At 40.2% G+C, this 24,146-nt stretch overlaps 2 protein-coding genes across 3 annotated transcripts in view; one reads left to right on the top strand and one right to left on the bottom strand.

Moving 5' to 3' along the window:
• The window catches only part of LRP2BP (LRP2 binding protein), a 52,425-nt gene that overhangs the window by 17,077 nt on the left and 11,202 nt on the right, over positions 1-24,146 (top strand). For both annotated transcript variants that reach the window (XM_001368937.4, XM_007496045.3), the window contains exon 6: positions 1,973-2,086. In XM_001368937.4, the coding sequence (XP_001368974.2) occupies positions 1,973-2,086 (114 nt within the window). The remainder of the gene's footprint in view (positions 1-1,972; positions 2,087-24,146) is intronic.
• On the bottom strand, positions 9,903-11,370 carry LOC103099662 (solute carrier family 25 member 33-like). Its single transcript, XM_056802965.1, has one exon. The coding sequence runs from the start codon at positions 11,041-11,043 to the stop codon at positions 10,072-10,074; it is 972 nt and encodes a 323-aa protein (XP_056658943.1). The 5' UTR covers positions 11,044-11,370; the 3' UTR covers positions 9,903-10,071.

Below are 24,146 nucleotides of genomic sequence, written 5' to 3'. Positions count from 1 at the left end.
ATGTTTTCTCCATTTCCTTTACTTTCCTCTCCCTATCCAACAAAGTATAAAGCTAGAGCCAAAGCATTATGGGATATATGGATTATAATACCACCACTTTATGTTTATATAGCATTTTTATATCTGTGACGTCACAATCTGCAGAATTGCTCTGTGAGGAAGCCAGAGCACAGCTACTGAAGACTTGGAAAAGAAAGTTCTTACCTCCAAAGTCCTCGACAGTCAATTGGTTCAACATCAGAAACATATAATTTTATCAGTGGAAGTGACATTAAAGAGGATGCATTACCACCTGTTTTGCCACTATGTCCTCAAAACCATGGGACCTTTCTCTAACTAGCTGCTGAAAACATTCTGGATGTGTATATATATTTTTATTTTATTTATTTATTTTTTAAACCCTTACCTTTCATCTTGGAATCAATACTGTGTAGTGGTTCCAAGGCAGTAGAGTGGTAAGGGCTAGGCAATGGGGGTTAAGTGACTTTCCCAGGGTCACACAGCTGGGAAGTATCTGAGACAAGATTTGAACCCAGAATCTTCCATCTCTAGATTTGGGTCTCAAACCACTGAGCTATCCAGCTGCCTCCTGTATATATATTTTAGAGGAAGCTAGGAGGCAGAATAGAGAGCTAGACAATGTTATCAGGAAAACCTCTGTTTGAATATTTTCTCAGCAGTGTGACTCTGGGCAAACAAATCATTTAACCTCTTGCTGCCTTAGTTTCCTTAGCTGTAAAATAGTGGTAACAATAACACCCACCTCATAAGAGTGTTGTATTTAACATAGTAACATGTAAAGTGTTTTGCAAACCTGATAGCTCTATATAAGTGTTAGTGATCATTATAAGTGATCATTATAACAGGAAACACAATAAATTTCTTTCCTTCATTCCTTCCTCCCCCTTCTTCTTTCTCTTTCCTTCTTTCTTTTTTCTTTCTCTTCCTTCCTTCCTTCCTTCCTTCTTGCTTTCTTTCTTGCTTTCTTTTGTTCCTTCCTTCTTTCTTGCTTTCTTTTTCCTTCCTTCCTTCCTTCCTTCCTTCCTTCATTCCTTTCTTTCTTTCTTTTTTCTTTCTCTTTCTTTCTTTCTTTCTTTCTTTCTTTCTTTCTTTCTTTCTTTCTTTCTTTCTTTCTTTCTTTCTTTCTTTCTTTCTTTCTTTCTTTCTTTCTTTCTTTCTTTCTTTCTTTCTTTCTTTCTTTTTCTTCTTTCTTTCTTTTTTCTTTCTCCCTTACCCTCCATCTTAGACTCAATATTTAGGATCAATTCCAAGGCAGAATGGTGGTAAAGGCTAAGCACATGGGGTTAAGTGACTTGCTCAGGGTCACACAGCTAAGAAATGTTGGAGGTCAAATTTGAATGTAGGACCTCCCATCTCCAGGCCTGGCTCTCTATCCACTGAGCTACCTAGCTGCCCCAATAAATGTTTTTTTCATTCATTTGATCCATCTCCTAAACTAGAAGACCAAGTCTCAGAAAAGGGAAACATTTTGTTCAAACTGCATCAAGTGTTTTAGATGGCATTTTTGACTCTTTTAAATCACATTTCCCTGAGGAAATTTGGTCTCAGCTCTGAAGTTTTCCAAACTAAGTGATACGGGTGAAATGGCAGTCTGGATGAAGTAACCTTGATGACTAATACTGGAGGGACAGCCATTCTTTATTTTTGTGGGCTCAAGGCTCTAGGACTGGCAACAAGAATAGAAGAAATGGAAATGGAAAACTTACCCAGAATCAGCCTTCCTCAGACCCCACACTCATAGCTGACTTGGTAGTGTGTTGATTATAATTGATCCAGGATTCTATTGTACTTACAAAAATCCTCCCCCAATTTTCATGTTGGTGAGGGGCACAGGGAGGTGCGGGCTGCTACCTCAGATTTAGCTACCCTTCGGTATGAAAATAAAAGTGTTGGGGTGGGGTGTTTGCTCATAACATAAGAATAATATGCCTATTTTCTGGGGCTTTCATAGGGATGGTATGAAGAAGCATTAGATCAGTTTGAAGAAATCCAGGAGAGTGATCATCAAGCTGTTTACCAGTTGGGAGTCATGTATTATGATGGGCTGGGGACAGAAGCAAATCCCGTAAGTTGTCATTCTGTTTGCACTGGAGATGGGTAGAAGGTGGGTGTTATTCTTAATAAACACCATACGCTGCTGTTTAAAACCTGCTCAAAAACATTCACCAATAAGGGATTCACCATCTCACAAAATGACCCATGTCATGCTAGACAGCTCTATAAATTAAGCAGAAACCTCTCTCTCTACCATTTCCACCCGACTCCCCAAAGTCGAGAAACAGAAAGGAGTCTAAACGCTTGTGCCCTTGGCTGGGTCTGTCTTCAGGTATTTGGAAAGTAGGCATCCTATCCTGGCCAGACTGTCTCTTCAAACCACACATCCCTGGCTCCTTAGTAGGCTTTCCTATGACAGGGTTTCGTGCCTTTTATTGGAGTATCGTTCTCCCCCACTGTGCATGCTTCAACGTGTCTGGTCTTCCCCAAACTATTCTTAATAGTTTATTGTTTCCAGCTACGTGTCATTTTTAACGTTTGTTCTGTAAATTCTCTTCCTGCCTTCTTGCTCGCCCCTTCCCTGAGATGGTAAGCAGTTTGATCTAGGTGATACCCGTGAGATCAAGCAGGACATAGCTCCATACTGGTCGAGTGGTAGAAAACCAGAGCCTTAGGATACAGTCTGATCTAGGAGCTGATCTAGTTGTTGCCCTCTGGGACTGAACTCTGCAGGTCTCAAACTCCTGATCATGTTAGAGGGACACAGCCACAGGCTCCCCTGGGCCATTCTCTGGCCTTCTTTCTCTCTCCTTCCCCCCCTCTCCACCGGATGTCCCCGGATCCCCCTTAGTTGGAGTGCCAGGATTTCTAGGCATCGAGCTCCTGAGCTGGGCTTTTCTGATTAGTAAAATCTTTCCTAAAGGCTTTTGGTTGCCTCTCTGAATGGAGCTGGGCTAGGGAAAAGAAAAGACTTCTTGACCATTACTCATTGAATAGTCTTTTAAAAGTCCTCACGGGAGTAGTATGATAGCAGGGTGATTCTGCTCCCATTTATTCCACCATTTTAGCTGGAAGTCCCCAACTTTTCCCTGCCTTTAGCAGGGGCATCCATAAACACTCCATACAAATGGTTACTAAACTTAAATAGGCCTATCTGTGGAGATCATTAAAAACCTCTCATCATCATTTTTCTTAGTTTTCTGCCCTTTTTGCTGGTAGCTGGTAATCTCTCTATAGGAACATGTTTTAATTTAATTTAATTACATTTAAGTCTGTTTTCACTTTTCCAAAAGAAATCCTTACTTTCCTAGTAACAACTCTGAAACAAAAGGACAATGAGGTTAAGTGACTTGCCCAGAGTCACACAGCGACGAAGTGTGTGAGGCCACATGTGTACCCATGTCCAGGCCTGGTGCTCCATCCACTATGCTACCTAGCTGCCTCTTGCTTTCCTTCTCTAAAAAAGCAGGCTTTCTGGGCTTTTCATGTTATTTGGAGTGAGTTCTTCTGATGCTTTTAGGGAATCACTGCTAATCCTAACATAGGAACTTCTACCTAGCCGTTATTTGTGAGAATACCTTTTGAAGAAAGCCAGTGCTGTGTCCTCTTCTCTTCTTAACTCCCCCCTCACAGTGGCTGTTTGTGGGTTTTTCCCCCCTTTTTTTGGACATATCTCTTTTCTATGCATTATGACTCTCAAGAATACAGAAATAGGGGGCAACTGGGTGGCTTAGTGGATTGAGAGTCAGGCCTAGAGATGGGAGATCCTGGGTTCAAATTTGGCCTCAGACACTTCCCAGGTATGTGACCCTGGGCAAGTCACTTAACCCCCTTTGCCTAGCCCTTACCACTCTTCTGCCTTGGAGCCAATACACAGTATTGACTCCAAGATGGAAGGTAAGGTTTAAAAAAAAATAAAAAATAAAAAGAATACAGAAATATTCCATTTTCCCCTTAGAGAAATGATAGCCAAATTAGTATTTTTAGTTCTAAATGCATTATTGATACTATGAAAACTATAAAAATAGTCAAGATATGTTATCATTATAGTACTATAATCACTGTAGATGTCAAAAATAGTTGCACTATTTTTCACATATGTTACAAGTTAAATAGACAGACTTTTGCCCACCAGCTCAGTACTCTCCCCAACGTTTATAAAATAACTTCTGTAGGAAAATGGTTTCCAAGTTCCAAGTCATTGACTGGCCGATGAAGAACTCCTTTGTAAATTAGCAACTTCCTGTGTATGGTGTAATCTGAAAAAATTGAGCTCACTGATGAATTCCTTTAACCTCAGAGAAATTTGTTGCCAACCAACTCATAGGCTAAGCAAAAACATCACTGCTAAATAACTTCTAAGAGTCAACACCTCTGTAAGCAGGTCGTTCAGATTTGCATCTGGGAGCAACTGTTGTATTCATCGCCTGCCTCAAAAATGGAAATGGGAAATGACCCCAAGAGCCTCTCCTGCTCCACTCCAAGCCCCTGGACATCTCTTCTTTCTTCCCCCACTATGAGCAGTCTAACTTGCAATCCCTAGGAGCCCTGACCATTCCCCATCTCACTAGGCCAAATGTTAATGGGCCTTCCACCTTTAATAGAGTTATCCCTATTACAGAGGTTCAGAAACGTAAGGAATTAAGCAGCAGTTTCTTCATGCTTATAATCTAGCACTTCAAGGGACATAATTCCAAGGATCTCCATGAAGAGTTGTTTCATGAAGCCTGTGAGCTGCTCTGTGGATTCCTTCATTGGCCTCTCATAGGAAAAACCTGCACTGTGGCTTCTTTGTGATCTCTAGTTTTGTGGATAGTCATCATGTCCATATGCATCAGTTTCTCCAGTAGTCAATTTGTTGGCCGTTAGACGAAGATGATACGATGAGAATATTAATAGATGATTAGTAGGTGTAAGTGATCCAAGAGCTGTCCCATCCCCCCTCCCACCACTGAACCATGATTACATTTGTTCCTGGAAAATGGACCCAAAAATGTATTTCAAGCTTTCTGACGACCTTTGAGACTCAACGTAGAATTAATTCCATACTACATCAAGTCATTAGAGTAGAACTTTTGTGGGCAGGCCTGTCTTTTTTCCCAGAATGAAGAAATAAATGAGAAGTTTGAGGAGGTTCTCCAAAATAAGTGAGCATAAATCTGTTCCGTCCCTAGTATCACCAGTGAGAAAGCTGGCATAGAGACAGCAAAAACAGAAGAAAGCCAAGGCTTAGACAGTATTCAGAAGCCTCCCATCTGTCCATAATAAACACCTATTGATTTCAAGAAAGCACAGGCCGGTCATCACAGAATAATATAAAAAGGAAATTAACTATATCTTGAAGACACACAGAAGGTGAGTGTTCTAAGGACTGACGTCAAGGATCCGTGCAATGGAAACATGAGGAAGGAACAGACTTTACAGAGGTTTACAAGGAACTGTGTCTTTACAATAGCCCAACTGAATTAAATGTATAACGTATCGTGGAAAATTAATATTGAACTGGGATATTTTTGTGAAATAATTTTCCCTTTAACTCTCCTCCCAACAGTCTGATTCTAAAGCCAGACTAAAGCAGTTCTCACCCAGGCAATGAAAATGGGTTGGGACTTTCCCTCTTTTGTGAAGATCTTGAAAGGATAAAAGGATCCGGGGAAGGGCTCAGCCCCTCGGATGAACTCTGACCCACCAGAGAGATGGAGTCTGCCAGCTCTGGCTGTCTTGTTGGACTCCTAGCCAAGCTGTGGGGAGGAAAGAGTGGGCTGGCCTCTTCCCATGATGCAATAGTGAGGGAGGAGGGGAGGTCTCTTAAGTCTACCTCTCAGTGGCTATTTACCAATCAGAGATGTCTTGGGATGTCAAGGGGAGGGAGTATTGAGCTCACCACAAAGAGGGAAAGTTCTCTTTTGTACCCAGCTGGAATGTGGAGAGGCAACTGACCAGTTTACCATATCTTGACTGTTCAATGAACTAATTAATTTAAAATTAAGAAATAACCTCTTGAGAATTTCAGTTGTTACAGCACACACACACACATCTGTATCTAAATAACTCAGTTAATGACCTCAATCTATACCTGCCTTAATATAGCTAATCAGGTGCTATAAAAGGAATGAAATCAGATGACTCCTCCACACAGGAACTCTCTTGGAATTACTGAAGAGAATCACTCCAGTCCTGAGGGACTTGGATAAATCAGCAAACCAGTTTGGAATCAGAGATTTCGGGAACAGGTCAGCCTTCCAGTAGCTCTAGCAAGGCTCTGTTGGTTGGGGAAGGTCTCTGCCTCTCTCCCCTCCCCAAAAGCAAAAGGATGGCTTCCAAACTCCCAAAGGCCAGGTGAGTGGGCTTCCTATTGCTGCTCTAGGTAGTAGTGCTACTGGAATAGCAGTAGCTGATGGCAGCACCTCATTGGAAGCCAAAGAAAGACAGACTAGGAAAAGGCAGTGAGGGAGGATAGCTTCAGGATTCTGGAAGCACAGGGGCTCCCAGACATGTTGCAATAGAATGTATGGCCAAATGGGTAAGTCCAGGTAGGCTTCTCTAAGCAAAGTTATGTTTTATTAAAATAAAGCAGATCTATTGGCCACTGGAATTGCCCAAAGTCCCTGAATTAGGGATTCAATATACTTCTATAAGCAAGAAAGAGAACACAGCAAAGAATCACATCATTGGCTATGATATTGATAGCATCACAGATTTAGGAAATTATGATTGATTACATAGCTGAGACAGGGAACATACATGCTTGGTTAGAAATTTGGTGTTATGGGGGCAGCTGGGTGGCTCAGTGGATTGAGAGCCAGGCCTAGAGACGTGAGGTCCTGGGTTCAAATTTGACCTCAGATACTTCCTAGCTGTATGACCCTGGGCAAGTCACTTAACCCCCAGCTGCCTAGCACTTACCACTCTTCTGCCTTGCAGTCAATACATAGTATTGAATCTAAGATGGAAGGTAAGGGTTTGAAAAAAAAGAAATTTGGTAATGGGGGCCAGCAGCAACCCACTCCCCTCTATCATGAGACCAAGAAGGGCACATTATTGAAGTCCAGGTACAGGACAGCAGCTTAGACTTTTAGAAGGCACACCAGACATCATTGAAGGATTGCTTGGTGGCTAAAAATATCCAGCCCAACTCTCTTTCTTTCTCACAATGTCCTCAAAGTTAGCCAAATTCCTGGAGGCAAGAAAAGATCAGTGATTAGCAGGAGAGCCAGATTTTGCAACTTCACTCATTACAGACTAGCTGAATCATGAACCAGTTCATAGACAAAGAACCGTGACTTAAGCAGCTACAGGATAACCATTTACTTCTATGTAGGGTCAGTAAGAAAACACTACAAATGAGTTTTAATCTTGCCAGTCCCCAGCACAAAGCTCTACGTACCTAAAGGGGGACTTCATAAGGATACCATGAAAGGACAAAAGGACTCCTCCCCAGCCAGGATCTGTGCGTTTTCCTTTACCACATGAGCTGTCTAAGAGTGAGCCTCCTTCTAATTACTTCTAAGAGAGTGTGCTCCAGATGTTTATAGAGATCAGTTGGAGAGGGCATTCAATTATTCTTACCAGATATATATACAACACTATTAAAAAGCACCTTCTAAAAATTAAGTCTGCCTGTCTGATATTCAGTAGGAGCCTAGTAGATGTGGTCTGATACAGTGCAATGTTAGAAATCAACACCAACCCCTCAGGGTTATCCCTAGAATCCTTAGGGAAAAATTTAGTCATCCTCTGGGGACCTATCCTTCCAGTGTGAGTATAAATAGAGAAGTAGCCTCAGAGAGGCTTTATGCAGAGATGATCTCACTGTGTTTCCTGATTTTAAGAAAGCATTTGATTCAGGGGCCTAGACTCAGGGGGACCTGGGTTCAAATCTGACCACAGATACTTCCTAGCTGTGTGACCCTGGGCAAGTCACTTAACCCCATCTGCCCAGTCTTTGCCCTTCTGTCTTAAGAATTGTTACAAAAATAGAAAGTAAGGGTTAAAAAACAAAACAAACGGGGCAGCTGGGTAGCTCAGTGGGTTGAGAACTAGCCCTAGAGATGGGAGGTCTTAGATTCAAATCTAACTTCAGACACTTCTCAGCTGTGTGACCCTGGGCAAGTCACTTGACCCCAATTGCCTAGCCCTTACCACTCTTCTGCCTTGGAGCCAATACACAATATTGACTCCAAGACAGAAGGTAAGGATTAAATAATAATAATAATAAAATAAACAAGAAAGCATTTGATTTGGGCAGCATAGCTTTGTGTCTGACCTACTCTGGCTCTGACTCCAGCAGTCCCTTAACTTCTGAGCGTCCCACGCAACTCTGAGATAATGAATTGTATGTACAACAGTTGATTTTCTCCATAGGAACTCTCGATATGAAGGAAATCTCAGTAAATAAAATAAACTAAATAAAAATAGACCAAAATAGTGCCTTGAAGGCTAACTTCAAACAAGTTGACTCCCATCTATAAAACAAGATCCAACAAGTCGATGGCAAATAAGCCTACAAAGATCACTGGAGCAATCTACCACTGCACATTGACTCTGAGAGATGTCAACAAGGATATGTATATGTGCGTGAAGATATCCCATCTACATTTCAAACAAAATCTTGTACTGAATCAAACATAAATGTATAAGTATGCAATATATTTACAAATTTTCAATTCAAAATATTGTATGATACTGACCTTTTCCCAAATGCTCCTATTTGCTGATAGCATCAAATTAATTGATTTGAATTATGGAATACACCCTAGTCTCTCTAATGAAATTCAAAGCAATGGAAAAGAGACCTATCCACGTTAGAAAAACAAAATGAATAAAAGGTTCATGTTGCCAACCTAGACTGATATGTGGTGACATAGCAGCCCGCTGATTTAATCCATCAATACTTTATCTCACATAGGCACTCGAAGTGCACCATGAACTGGGTTCCCGATTGAGTTAGCAGGGAATTGGGCTGGATTGCCTTTGGGCAGGTATATAATTCTTTAAGTAATACCAAACTCTTGCTGCTATAAATGCCCTTGTCTTTAACATCGCCATTCCCTTGCTTTTGCCCTATGGCTTCAAGTAATGGAACACTGATTTTTAGAACTAAATTTACAAATGGAAACAAAAAGATTTATTGTGGGCATAGTGAAATGTTGTCTGTTCATTTCGTAGTCATACCTAGGGCTGCACGGATATCCTGGGGGTGTGACAGGTGTCCTTTCTCCCTGGTTACTACATAGTAGTATGGAAACTGCCATCCCCAAGAAGGCTGGTTCCTTGCCTGAACCGCTGATCTGTGTTACCATGGCCCTGGGCCTTTGCACCACTTCAAAGCCATTCCTAATGGCCTTTTCTCTACCCATCTCCCTGGTAGACCTCTCTGCACATTTGGCACTGTTAATCACTGTGTGCCCCTAGGAAATCTCTCCTCTCTGAGTTTTTGTGACCTGCCTCCATGGCATTCCTTACAACTGTGACCTGTCTGTTCCCAAAGCCACACCCTAGTTCAGGCCCTCCTTACCTCTGGCCTAGGTTACCCCAGTAGCCTCCTCTATGTGCTCCCTGCCTTAAGTTCGCCCCAGCCCAATCCATCCTTCACACAGTTGCCAAAATAATTTTCCTAACGTGCTCATCTGACTGTCACCCACAGCCCAAATAAATGAACTCCAGTGCCTTTTCTATTATGCCTCTAGGATCAAATAGCAATCTTCCCATTTGGTAGTTAAAGCCCTTCACAACCTGACACTCTCCTACTTCTCTACCCTTATTACACTTAACACCGCTTCCTATACACTATAGTAGAGCCAACTGCTCATCTCCCCCCCACCTTTTTAATTCAGTAGCATGATTTAGATTAGTAGTTGCTGAAATCTGAATTCTTAAGTCAAAAATTGCAATGAACTATTAGTATTAATGAGTGAAAGCCTTCCAGAAAGTATGAATCCAAAAGGAAAAGTCCAGCAGGGGACAAGACTCAGAGCCGTTCCAACCATTCCTGTACCAGTCTCTTAAATATGCAGTTTTTCAGTTTTATTCTTCTAAAGTGCATTTTCCAGCATGTCAGTCATTAAAGTCCTTCAATAATAACACAATTAGCTCGTAGGTGGACAACACAATCCCAGTATTTGGCACCTGCCAGATGAGCTGAGCACAGAGTCCTCTGTAGAAGCCTAGCAAGCCTTCTTCTTGTGCTATCAGGTAGACTGTTTGAGTGAAGGACCTATACTTGTTGCCCTCTTCCCGAAGCCGGGTTCTCAAAACTTCATGGGGATAACCAACGAAGGAGGCGAGCATCCTGGCAATAGCAGCAGCAGCCATATATTTAAAAAAGTTGGCGCTGGCACTGTTTTTGTTAGTCCCGTTTGCAGAAAGGGTTAATGGGGTCTCCGTTAGCCATTTCTTTAATCTTTCATAAATAGTAAAACATATCACCGTCTCAAAAATGCCAAAATATGAGGCAGTTAATCCTCTATAGAATCCAGAAATGCCGTTTTCCTGGTAAATGTAACGAGCACACTGGACAGTGTTTATCCCTTTGGAACCCTTTTCTTGCAGTCCTAACTGCATGCGACTTTTGATCATCCATAGAGGATTCATCAAGGTATTTGTGACAAAACCCGCGGAGCCAGCGGAGATAATGTGAACAGTATAGCTGTTAGGCATGAAAATGCCATTCAGGTGGTCTTTGGCCTTGGAGTAGCAGGCAAAGTATACAGCCCTTGAAGGGGCTACTCCGATCAAGTTAGGGCCGAAGCCGCGAAAAAGTGTCTTTACTCCCTCCTTCTCCAGAATCAACTTCAGAACCTTCACGACTTCCGGTAATCGGGATGTTGATGTGATCTTTCTCCTTCTGTAGTAGAACCACCACCAAGTTGGGGGATCGGGTATAGCTAGGCGTGAGGACTGAAGTCTGGTTTTAAGCACCTCCAGAGGAGACGTACAAATAGCGCCAAACGTGCCCGCAAACCCCCCGGCGAAGAGGTGCAGCAGGGTGCTGTGCTGCTTCTGCGAGGAGACGGTCCCCGACGCCATGGCCCGGTCCGCCTGAGGAATGGGCAGGGTGCGGCGCTCCGCAGCTACTGGCCCTCCTCAGTCAGTCACAATCGGTCAGTTGTGTCGGTCCGTGGGTTCCCGACCTATCTTCTCCCCTCTTCAGGCCGCAGCCATCACCACCAGCATCCAGCAGCCTCTTCTGCCTCGGTCCCCTCAGCCTCCCCAGCCTCGTCCAAACTGCGCATCCTTCGACTTCTGGTTTAAGACACTTCATCCAACAGACAACATCTAGCACACAACATTCATTGGCCCCAATTGTCCTTCATGTCTGAAGTGGAGCCCCCTCATTTCAGCTTATTAAAATCCATCAAAGCTCAGCTCAAGGCCCCTCCCCCCGCCCCCAACCTTTCGGTAGGCCACGCCCCAGAAGATTAGCTGGTATCTCATTTCTCTGTAGCAGTGTAGGAGCAATCACAGGGTTAGAAAGTAAGTTCCTCTAGGGCCGAGCCGCTTCACTTTCATCTCTGTATTCCTAGCCCTTGGCACTGTATATGGTACACCTCTAATAAATGCTTGTTGATTGATTGATCAACTAAACCTCTATGGTGGCATGGGCTTCAAACTCTGAGGTCCTCGCTCCCAGGGTGCCTTCAGCACCCAGTCAGCTCTCAACTAATTTGCCTTAGGTACGGAAATTTTTAGTTAAGACTTTACGTAAAGATTTGACTTTGTCCTGCCTGTTAATAAAACAAGCACTGGGTTTGAGATGACAAGTTCTTTAGGTGTGTGGTCCTGTTGCTCTTCTACTTGTCATGTTTTTTAAAGTTGTTTCCATTTCTTTATACACTATATGTGTGTGTGTGTGTGTGTGTGTGTGTGTGTGTGTGTGTATGTTGATAGTTCTGTTCCATTTTTTACTGTTCTTATTCTAGTTTACTTTATTCAGGCTTTTTTAGTGACCTGACTCTGTTTGGGTATCACACCAAGGTCTTTTCATACTCACTTTTCCTTATTCTTATTGATTGTTTTATGAATCAATGTGCTCATAATCTTCCCCATCTTCTTCAGTAACATTTTACTATTGAGTTTATTTTTGAAAGGTTGTTACTTTCAACTTCCTTGTTTCTCTGCTTTATAAGAATCAACTCTTTGATGGTTTTGGTGGTTTCTGGACTCAGTAGCAGTCATCTGTATCAATGTCTTTTCCTTTGTCCTTTCCATTTTTCATCATCAGAGAATTTGAATGTCAAGTATATTGTGATTACACAGTTCCCCCCCCCCTATTCCTCAAATTCATCCTTTAGATTTGATGTTGAGTTTTACTTTTGACTCTAACATGTTGATCTGACTGTACACAGAGAGCTAGTTTAGAAATAACACCTACATTAGTAACCCGTGGTTACTCTAATTATAAAAAAAAAAAAGGAATTCAAGGGTATATCCAGGGCCACATTTAGAAATAATAATCAATATGTCTTTTGACTTTCACTTACATATATGATTTTCACTTACATATCTTCTTCTGTTCATTTCTTTTGTATAATTCTATACTTCTACTTAATGCATTTTCCTTTTTAAATTTTTTGCTTGATTTTTGTATTCTTAAGTTTGTAGAAATCTTATACTATCAAAACCTTTGTCTATGTTCCTTTTTTCTTATTCAATTAAGCATATATTAAGCACCTCCAATGTGCATTCAATGAAGTACATATAGAAGAATGAGCACACAGAAGTCAGAAGACCTGACTTTGAATCCTGGTTTCCCCATTGGTCAGGATCATGCCTTGCTGGTGAAATGCATAAACTTCCATATTGGCCTCCCTTCCACAAATGGAGTAGGAATTTATTGGGGGAGCATTTGTATGAGAGGAATGATATCATTTGGATAAAAATGGAAAGAACCATCTATTGGTACAATTGCTCACTCCATTTTAGCTATCAATTACTGCTTAATCCTTGCTATATATTTAAAGAGAAACTTTGATTTCTTCCTTTCATTTGTGGAGATGCAGGCATTGAAGGTCCTCAAGTTGTACACAGTTCCCCTTTTCCTTGTAGAATTAAAAAGCTTTTTCAGTTTTTCTTCTGTTAATGTGGCTTATGATGTTCCTAGGGAAGAGGGCTGAACCTTCCCTGTGACTCTTTTCTGCTAATTCTGGAAACCTTTAGGTCACCTTTCCTTCTGTCTTTATTTGAAAGAGTGGGAACATTCTGGTTTTGTAAAGGACTTTCAAGTTCATCTAATTCAACACCTTCATTTTACTGATGAGCAAACTAGGTCAAGGGCAGTTACATGGCTTACCTGATGTCACACAACTGGTAAAAATGGTAGGGCTGGGATGTGAACCTAGGTCTCCCTAACCCATCCTAATATTCCTTCTACCACGTCCCAGATAGAGTAGGTTCTGCCCCAGGAGGGATTAACCACATAGAAAAAAAAATCCTCCAACAAACAGTCATTTTCTTTTTTCTTTTTGTATTTCCAAGGCTGAGCACCAAACTTGATAGAGACTGTGGAGGAGAAGTGCTCCCTTGCCTTCCCTTCCCTTCCTTCTCCCCTCCCCTCTTGTTGAATTGAATCGATTGACTGTCTTATATTTGACTCCTATTTCTTAAGGCATTAAAGCTCAGCCTGGTTTAAAAATACTAATTAGCTTTAAATGGTTCAGGCTATCCATGCACTTCAGGGTCTTGGATCCTTTCAAACCAGCTTCTCATTTCTTAAAGAGGTTGATTCTTTTTCTCTACATTAACAAACTCACTTTATAAGAAAAAAGACAATTTACAATGATGTCTTTAAAGAAGCCACTATTGTTTTGAAAGAGTATATGCTTAGACCTAGCCATAAAGTGTCAAATCCCGGACCTAGCCCTTTTAGTTAATGAAGATTCTGGCTGGCCTCTAGGGGGCAAACAAGTCACATAATAAGCACTTAGAAAACAAAGAAAATGCAATGTATTCCCTCTAAAATAAGGACCCTGGAGCTGAAGTTGAATTCATCTTTCAGAGTGATAAAATTATAGAGTTAGAATCAGTCTCAGCTGTTTGTTACTTGAAGCAAAACAGAAATCCTATTAACAACATCAGCACCTGAAACTGGACAATGGGTCCAGCCCCTGCTGAGTGACTTAGTGATAAACTGTTACTTCCCAAGGTTGCTGTTAACCATTTGGGGACATGGTTAATTATTAGAAACATTTTTCTTATATAGAACCAAAATCTGACTTTTTAGCATTTTTGTCCATTCGTCCTGCTTCCACTTTCTGTGATGGAGAAGAGTAAGTCTAATTCCTTCTCTCATAAACCAATCAAGCATTTATTAAGCCCCCATGTTCCTAGAACTGGGCTAAAAATCGAAAGGTTTTCCACATGAAAGCCTGAAAAAATATTTGAAGACAATTACGTTTCCCCAAAGTTCTCTCTCACCAAGATAAACATTCCCAATGCCTTTATTCAGAGCAAGGTTTTGAGTTTCTTCATCATCCTGGTTCTAGAACCTCAGAGTTGAAAGGAACTTCAAAGGCTCAGTGGGTTCTCTGTCAGTCAGAATCCTCTCTGTACCATCCTCAACCAGTGGCCATCCAGTGAGCACTAGATATGTCCCAGAGTTTCCATGATATCCCATCCTACATTTGACTGGAGGTTGTCCTTCTCTGGACACAATCTGACTTGTCCATACATGTTGTTCAGACCTGAATACAATACTCCAGATATATGAACAGGGGATAATAGAAGTGGACTTGAAACTCTCTTAAAGTCTCTCTCTCGATCTTTTTAGGTTTAGTCCACCAGAAGTCTCTTAAGATTTTTTTATGTACCTCTCATGTCATCCAATAGATTAGGCATCCTTTCTATCTTCATAGCAATTCTAAATTCCTTTTGTGTGCCTTCTTTTTTTTATCCCAAATTAATTATGTCATTTTTATTTTTTTTTAGATTTTATAATATTTTATTTGATCATTTCCAAGCATTATTCATTAAAGACAAAGATCATTTTCTTTTCCTCCCTCACCACCCCCCATAGCCAACGCATGATTCCACTGGGTATCAAATGTGTTCTTGATTCGAACCCATTGCCATGTTGTTAGTATTTGCATTAGAGTGTTCGTTTAGAGTCTCTCCTCTGTCATGTCCCCTCAACTGCTGTAGTCAGGCAGTTGCTTTTCCTCGGTGTTTCTACTCCCACAGTTTATCCTCTGCTTATGAATAGTGTTTTTTCTCCTAGATCCCTGCAGATTGTTCAGGGACATTACACCGCCACTAATGGAGAAGTCCATTACGTTTGATTATAGCACAGTGTGTTTGTCTCTGTGTTCAATGTTCTCCTGGTTCTGCTCCTCTCATTCTGCATCTCTTCCTGAAGGTCGTTCCAGTCTCCATGGAACTCCTCCACTTTATTATTCCTTTTAGCACAATAGTATTCCATCACCAACATATACCACAATTTGTTCAGCCATTCCCCAATTGTTGGGCATCCCCTCGTTTTCCAATTTTTGGCCACCACAAAGAGCGCAGCTATGAATATTCTTGTACAAGTCTTTTTCTCCATTATCTCTTTGGGGTACAGACCCAGCAGTGCTATGGCTGGATCAAAGGGTAGACATTCTTTTATCGCCCTTTGAGCATAGTTCCAAATTGCCCTACAGAATGGTTGGATCAGTTCACAACTCCACCAGCAATGAATTAGTGTCCCCGCTTTGCCACATCCCCTCCAGCATTCATTACTTTCCTTTGCTGTTATGTTAGCCAATCTGCTAGGTGTGAGGTGATACCTCAGAGTTGTTTTGATTTGCATCTCTCTGGTTATAAGAGATTTAGAACACTTCTTCATGTGCTTATTAATAGTTTTGATTTCTTTATCTGAGAACTGCCTATCCATGTCCCTTGCCCATTTATCAATTGGAGAATGGCTTGATTTTTTGTACAATTGATTTAGCTCTTTATAAATTTGAGTAATTAAACCTTTGTCAGAGGTTTCTATGAAGATTTTTTCCCAATTTGTTGTTTCCCTTCTGATTTTAGTCACATTGGTTTTGTTTGTACAAAAGCTTTTTAATTTGATGTAGTCAAAGTTATTTATTTTACATTTTGTGATTCTTTCTATGTCTTGCTTGGTTTTAAAGTCTTTCCCCTCCCAAAGGTCTGACATGTATACTATTCTGTGTTTACCCAATTTACTTATGGTTTCCTTCTTTATGTTTAAGTCATTCACCCATTTTGAATTTATCTTGGTGTAGGGTGTGAGGTGTTGATCTATTCCTAATCTCTCCCACACTGTCTTCCAATTTTCCCAGCAGTTTTTATCGAATAGTGGATTTTTGTCCCAAAAGCTGAGATCTTTGGGTTTATTGTATACTGTCTTGCTGAGGTCGCTTGCCCCCAGTCTATTCCACTGATCCTCCTTTCTGTCTCTTAGCCAGTACCAAATTGTTTTGATGACTGCTGCTTTGTAATATAGTTTAAGGTCTGGGACTGCAAGGCCCCCATCATTTGTGTTTTTTTTTTATTATTTCCCTGGATATCCTTGATCTTTTGTTATTCCAAATGAACTTTGTTATGGTTTTTTCTAAATCAGTAAAGAAATTTTTTGGGAGTTCAATGGGTATGGCACTAAATAGATAAATAAGTTTGGGCAGGATGGTCATTTTTATTATATTGGCTTGTCCTACCCATGAGCAGTTAATGCTTTTCCAATTGTTCAAGTCTAGTTTTAATTGTGTGGAGAGTGTTTTGTAGTTGTGTTCATATAGTTCCTGTGTTTGTCTCGGCAGATAGATTCCCAAGTATTTTATATTGTCTAGGGTGATTTTAAATGGAATTTCTCTAATTCTTGATGTTGAGATGTGTTGGAGATATATAGAAATGCTGATGATTTATGTGGGTTTATTTTGTATCCTGCAACTTTGCTAAAGTTGTTGATTATTTCGATTAGCTTTTTGGTTGAATCTCTAGGATTCTTTAAGTAGACCATCATGTCATCTGCAAAGAGTGATAACTTGGTCTTCTCCTTGCCTATTTTGATGCCTTCAATTTCTTTTTCTTCTCTAATTGCTACTGCTAGTGTTTCTAGTACAATGTCAAATAGTAGAGGTGATAATGGGCATCCTTGTTTCACTCCTGATCTTACTGGGAATGCATCTAGTCTATCCCCATTGCAGATGATGTTAGCTGATGGTTTTAGATATATACTGTTTATTATTTTTAGGAAAGACCCTTCTATTCCTATGCTTTCTAGTGTTTTTAATAGGAATGGGTGTTGTATTTTATCAAATGCTTTTTCTGCGTCTATTGAGATAATCATGTGGTTCTTGTTGGTTTGCTTGTTGATGTGGTCAATTATGTGGATGGTTTTCCTAATATTGAACCAGCCCTGAATCCCTGGTATAAATCCTACTTGATCATGATGGATGACCCTTGTTTTGGAATCAGTACCATATTTGTGTCATAAAAGGAGTTTGGTAGGACTCCCTCTTTGTTTATTATGTCAAATAGTTTGTATAGTATTGGGATTAACTGTTCTCTGAATGTTTGATAGAATTTACTGGTGAATCCATCAGGCAATGGGGATTTTTTCTTAGGAAGTTCTTTGATGGCTTGTTGGATTTCATTTTCTGATATGGGATTATTTAAGAATTCTATTTCTTCTTCTGTTAGTCTAGGCAGTTTGTATTTTTGTATATATTCATCCATATTCACCTAAATTGGTGTATTTATTGCCATATGATTGGGCAAAGTAATTTTTCATGATTGCCTTAATTTTCTCTTCATCGGATTTGATGTCCCCCTTTTCATCTTTGATGCTGTTAATTTGCTTTTCTTCCTTCCTTTTTTTAATTAGATTGACCAGTACTTTGTCTATTTTGTTTGTTTTTTCAAAGTACCAGCTTCTTGTCTTATTTATTAAATCAATAGTTCTATCACTTTTGATTTTATTAATCTGTCCCTTAATTTTTAGGATTTCTAGTTTGGTTTTCTGCTGGGGTTTTTTAATTTGATTGCTTTCCAGTTTTTTTTATTTGCATTTCCAATTGATTGATCTCTGCTCTCCCTAGTTTGTTAATATATGCACTCAGGCATATGAATTTACCTCTGATTCCCACTTTGGCTGCATCCCAAAAGGTTTGAAAGGATGTGTCACCATTGTCATTTTCCTTGATAAAATTATTAATTGTTTCTATGATTTCTTCTCTAACTAAACGATTTTGGAGTATCATATTGTTTAATTTCCAATTAGTTTTTGATTTGGTTTTCCATGTACCATTACTGATCATTATTTTTATTGCCTTGTGATCTGAAAAGGCTGCATTTATTATTTCTGCTTTTCTGCATTTGTGTGCCATGTTTCTGTGACATGTGTGACATGTTTCTGTGACCTAATGTATGGTCAATCTTTGTGAATGTGCCATGTGGTGCTGAGAAGAAGGTGTATTCCTTTTTATCCCTATTTATTTTTCTCCATATATCTATTAATTCTAATTTTTCTAAGATTTCATTCACTTCTTTCACCTCTTTCTTATTTATTTTTTGGTTTGATTTATCTAAATTTGATAATGGTTGGTTTAAGTCTCCCACTAATATGGTTTTACTGTCTATTTCTTCCTTCAATTCTCCTAGTTTCTCCATTAGAAATTTGGGTGCTATATTATTTGGTGCATACATGTTGATTAGTGATATTTCCTCATTATCTAAAGTCCCTTTTAACAAAATATAATTACCTTCCCTATCCCTTTTGATGAGGTCTATTTTTGCTTTGGCTTTATCAGATATCATGATTACCACTCCTGCCTTCTTTCTGTCAGTTGAGGCCCAGAAGGTCTTACTCCATCCTTTAATTCTGACCTTGTGGGTGTCAACCCGTTTCATATGTGTTTCTTGAAGACAACATATGGTAGGGTTTTGGATTCTAATCCATTCTGCTATTCGTCTACGTTTTATGGGTGAGTTCATCCCATTCACATTCAAAGTTATGACTGTCACTTGTGGACTCCCTGGCATTTTGATATCCTTCTCTAATTCTAACCTTTCTTCTTCAGCTCTACCTTTTAGTCCAGTGATTTACTTTGAATCAGTCCCCCTTGTCCCCTCCCTTGATATGTTTCCCTTTCTAGCCCCTCCCTTTTTGTTCCCTCCCTCTCCCCCCTCTTCTTCCCTCCCTTTTTTGTGTTCCTTCCCCCCTAACCCCCTCGGTTTTCCCTTCTCCCTTCCCTTGTTGGGTAAGATAGAATTCAAGATCCCAATGGATCTGGATGTTCTTCCCTCTCAGAGTTGATTTCCCTGAGAGTAAGGTTTAAGTAAAAACTCTCTTCCTCTCCTTCTTATAGGAGTTTTCTTCCCCTCCCCTTCCCATGTGAATCTTTGTGTGGGAAAGATTATTCTATTTGGTCTTTCATTTCCCCCTATTTACACATTACATTTTCCCCACATGTTAGTATACATAGATTGATATAAATGTAGTCCTTATAGAAGAGAGTTTAAGTAAAAGAAAAAGATAACATTTTTCTCCTTTTCCCTTTCCTTCATATTTAGCTGTTCAGGTATTCCATGCTCTTTGTTTTTCGATAGCGAACTTTCCACAGAGCTCTGGTCTTTTCTTTGCAAAAAGTTGGAAATCTTCTATTTTGTTGAATGCCCATACTTTCCCTTGGAAATACATAGTCAGTTTTGCTGGATAGCTGATTCTTGGTTGAAGGCCCAGCTCTCTTGCCTTTCTGAAAATCATGTTTCATGCCTTATGAACATTCAGAGTGGAATTTGCAAGGTCTTGTGTGACCCTGATTGGCATTCCTTTATATCTAAATTGTCTTTTTCTGGCTTCTTGTAGGATTTTTTCTTTTGTTTGAAAGCTTTGGAATTTGGCAATTACATTCCTGGGAGTTGTCTTTTGGGGATTTAGTGTAGAGGATGTTCTGTGAGCTCTGTCAGTGGCTGTATTTCCCCCTTGTTCTAGAATCTCTGGGCAATTTTCTTTGATTATATCTTGTATTACGATGTCAAGTTTGCTGTTTATTTCTGGCTTTTCTGGAAGTCCAATTATTCTTAAATTATCTCTTCTTCCTCTATTTTCCAAGTCTGTCACCTTGTCAGTGAGATATTTTATGTTCTCTTCTAATTTCTTGGTCTTTTGGCTTTGCTTTATTAATTCTTTCTCGTTGTCTTTGAGTTGCCTGATTCTGACTTTTAAAGCCTGGTTTTCCTTTTCACTTTGGTCAAACTGGTTTTGTAGATGCGTGAATTCCTTTTGCATTATTTCCCACTTTTCCTCCCTGAGGGCTTCCATCTTTTTGATCCTTTCCTATTCAAATTCTTCATGGGTTTGTGGAGAGTTTCCATTTCCTTTGGAAGGTTTTGGAGCATTTGCTTGTGTTTCCTCTTCTATCTCCTCTGTATTTTGTATTTTTGCTCCATAAAATATGTCCAAAGTTGCCCCCTTCTTCTTGTTTTTCTTGGAATTTGGGGGCTTTTGTGCTTCTGTGGAGTTTGCCATCTCTATCTGAGTGGGGAGGACTATCTTTTCTTATCTCTGTCTGGTGTTCAGAGGTTTTAGCCCTAGGCAGATTGTCCGTTCTATGCAGTTGTTGTTCTGTCTTCCCGGGGAAGCCAGGAATTGCTGTTGTTTCCGTGTTACTGCCCTCCTCGGTTCCCTCCTGATGCTTCTCCATTGCCTTACTTCCATGCTTTGAGCCTGGCTTGGCACTCTCCTCAAGGTGTTTCACTGCCTTTGCCAGCCAGCAGAGGCTGCACTCTGAGGGGGAGGGGCCATGGCTTCCTGGAGCTCCGAGGGCTTCTGATAAGATTAGCTTTCCCTGGGTTGAACTGAGTATGCCTTGAGGCAGGGACCTTCCATGAGACTTGGATGGAGGATCCAGCCAGGGGGTTACAGGTTCCCTGTCTCTCTCTGTTTCCCTGCTGTCTGGGTGCCCCCGCAACTGAGTCAGGTTGTTTTCAGGAAACAGCCTTCAGAATAGCCAGCCCTGAGGCTCTGAGCTTCCCTCTGCTGCCTTGGACTCGGTGCTCTGGGTTGGGGGGGGATGGGTCCTGGGACCTTCCTTCTACCTACCCCTTAGGTCCGAGTGATCTCGGGTTCTGGCATTTGGGGGGGGGGGGCGTACCTTTTTATCCAGGTCCAGGAGGAGGGTTCCCGGGGTCTATGCTGTTGATTGTTTTGAATTTTGGTGTCCTAGGAGCATATAGTTTGAGTTCGGTAGGGAAGGGTTTCCGGAGATCTAAACTTTAGCTTTCTCTAAGCCGCCATCTTGACCGGAAGTCTTGTGTGCCTTCTTTGTCATTTTCCATGACACTGTTCAAATGTCAAACAGAAGAGGGCCAGCCACTATACTTTCCACTAGACACTCCTCTCTAGATTGACATCAGTTTAGTAGTAAAAGTTCTTTTAGTCTCCTTTGTCATCCAGCTTTGATTCTGTCGCCTAATCTTCATCTTTCCACCTTAACTACAAAGATATCATGAGAGACTTTGCCAAAAACCCTGCCTTGCTGAGCCCAATTTAGGAGAAGCTATTGATTAGGAACCGCTGTTGATTGCTCTGGTTTTGTAGTAAGAAGTAGAAACAGCTATTAATGGATCTAATAGCTGAGTTAAGTCAACTTTAAAATTTAGGATTATTGGTAAGCTAGCTATTTAGCTAAAAAATACTCATATGAGAAGTTAATTATATTAATCATATATATGTATGTGTGTGCTTGTTTGTATGTGTAAAAGAGTGTTTTTCTGTCAAAATCCCTTTCTTCTGCCCTTTTGAAATACATTTGTTACAGGAGAACTACAAACTAGCCTAGAGGATGGAGATTTCTTGCCTCACCAAAGTTCTTAGATCTCCTTTTCAGGGAGACTGTCAAAACCCACTTAAAAAAAAACAAATCCTTATTGTCTGTCTCAGAATCAATATTATGGCAGAAGAGAAGAAGCAAGGGGTTAGGCAAAGGTTAAGTGATTTGCCTAGGGTCACACAGCTAGGAAGTATCTGAGGTCAAATTTGAACTCAGGATCTTCCATCTCCAGGCCTAGCTCTCAAGCCACTGAGCCACCTAGTTGCCCCCAAAACCCACTTTCAAAATAGGATAACTGTTGTGAGGTGAAGAGGTGCACCCCTGGGGTTCAGGAAGGATACCTTTCTGCAAGAATGCAAGACTCCAAAACTTAGCTTAAAAATAAAAAGAGAAATTTATTAATTTAGTAAGTAATGTTGAGAAGGGTGAAGAGGATAGTACAGGTGGAACAGCAAGATGGAAGGTTGCTCATTGGGAGGACAGCTTGGATGGAAAAGCTGCTCCCCAGACAATATCAGTTCTTATATACTCTTTACAACAGTGAGAACATGACTCTAGAGTACTAAACCCTCAGGCATTCAGTCAGGAGTTTGGTCATCTGACTGGGGTCTGCCTGGAGACATAGGGGATGACCCTCATAAAGATTCCTTAGTTTTAGGGAACAGACAGATGTCTGAGATGTAGCCTGATAGGATCGGGGTGTAGCCTGGAGGTGCATCTCTCTGTCCATCTTAAATCTAAAGGAGGATCAAAGGAGGACAATCAAGTCAGGGTCCTATGGGGTCATTGGATGTTTTAGGCTAGGAGTCATGAAGATGTAAGGGAGCAAAGGAATTTCCCTGATAATAGTTTGCCCGAGCTTCTGGGGGTACAGTGCCCATGTCATAACCACGACAGCAATATGCTCTACTGCAATCCAAGACTAGAACTGTCAGTAGTTCCACCTTAGACCCACACTGATCCTCCTCCATCATGCCTAGGAGTGAAATGTTACAAATCACCTCTGCTAGTATTTCCCACATACTCACTCCTCAGTTTGTTTTTACTTTTCCTTCCCTGGTGAATTGTTTCCTTGGTGTGATCCCCAGCTTTGTTCCTTTTAGCCATGTTAAAAAAATGATGTTGATCTCAAAGCACAAGTCTGTATACACTTGACTTGCATGCTTCATATTAAAGCCAAATCTAAGAAGTTTTGCTCTCCCAGTCTTTTCCTTTACAACATCTCTACTCTTGAGGATAAAATACACAAAATAACAACTCCAATGCAAGATTGAATCTTATTAAAAGCATAGTTTAAAAGAATGGCTTAAGTGAATAAAAGAGTGAGAGAAAACATCATTTTGTGAAGATATATCTTTAGGTCCTTTCCATCTGGTAGATTTTATTGTGCTGGCTTTATTTTTTTTCTTTAATTTATCTTTTTACCCAATCTGAGACTGGCCCAGAATTGGCCTTACCTTGAAACTTTTCCTTCTCGATATTTCCCCATTTTCCTATAGGATAGACACCAACAAAGTACACAGAATGTTTAGAAGTTGACAGATGCTGATTTAGAGGGACACTTGTCTTGGAAAATTATGTGGGAAAATCCTGACCCAAGTATCTACTTGATATCCCTTGAGAATGTCCTAAGCTGTTAGTAGCTACCTTTGTCCATTTTTTCCTGAGGATTGGAGCAAACTACACCAAATTGTTAAAATTAGGAATCCAAAGGAATTTTGTATAAAATTTATATAATTTTTTATATTTATATATATTTTATATATATTATATAAATTTATATATTTTGTATAATTTATATAATTATATAATTTATATAAAATTTTATATAAAATGATGTTTTATATCCATTTGTTGTCTACTTCTGTTTTTAATATCGTGATTGTCAGCTTGCTTGGGGAAATACAACTTGACATTCGCAGATTAAAGGATGAAGGTAGTGAGAAGTTGTAGCATTATTCGACATAGAATTGCTTTTTATAGATTCATTCATTACTTATTATAATCTGTTGGGATGAGCCTTTGTGAATAATACAGACTTCCCAAGGTTTATGTTAGTATTTAAAAGAATACTGCTGCTAATGCCAGATGAGCCTTAAAATGTCATAAATCTCCCAGTGGTTTGATTTTCTTGCCTTCTGTTGATATATTTGAGGACATTTTGAATATGCATGTCTGCCCTTAGATTAATCCTGAATCTCAAAACTTTGCAAACTGAGGGCACATTTCCCTTTTATTGTGTTTAATTTATTTATTTAGTTTTATTTAATTGGTCAATTTAGAACATTATTCCTTGGTTACAAGAATCATATTCTTTCCCTCCCCTCCCCCACCCTTAACCAACTTGCAATTCCA

The sequence above is a fragment of the Monodelphis domestica genome, chromosome 6, assembly GCF_027887165.1.
Source record: "Monodelphis domestica isolate mMonDom1 chromosome 6, mMonDom1.pri, whole genome shotgun sequence".
Taxonomy (NCBI): Eukaryota; Metazoa; Chordata; class Mammalia; order Didelphimorphia; family Didelphidae; genus Monodelphis; species Monodelphis domestica.
This window is presented reverse-complemented; position numbering and strand designations above follow the sequence as displayed.

Bases quoted from the DNA above. Each gene is read 5' to 3' on its own strand.
- LOC103099662 (XM_056802965.1), bottom strand. From the start codon at position 11,043: ATGGCGTCGGGGACCGTCTCCTCGCAGAAGCAGCACAGCACCCTGCTG.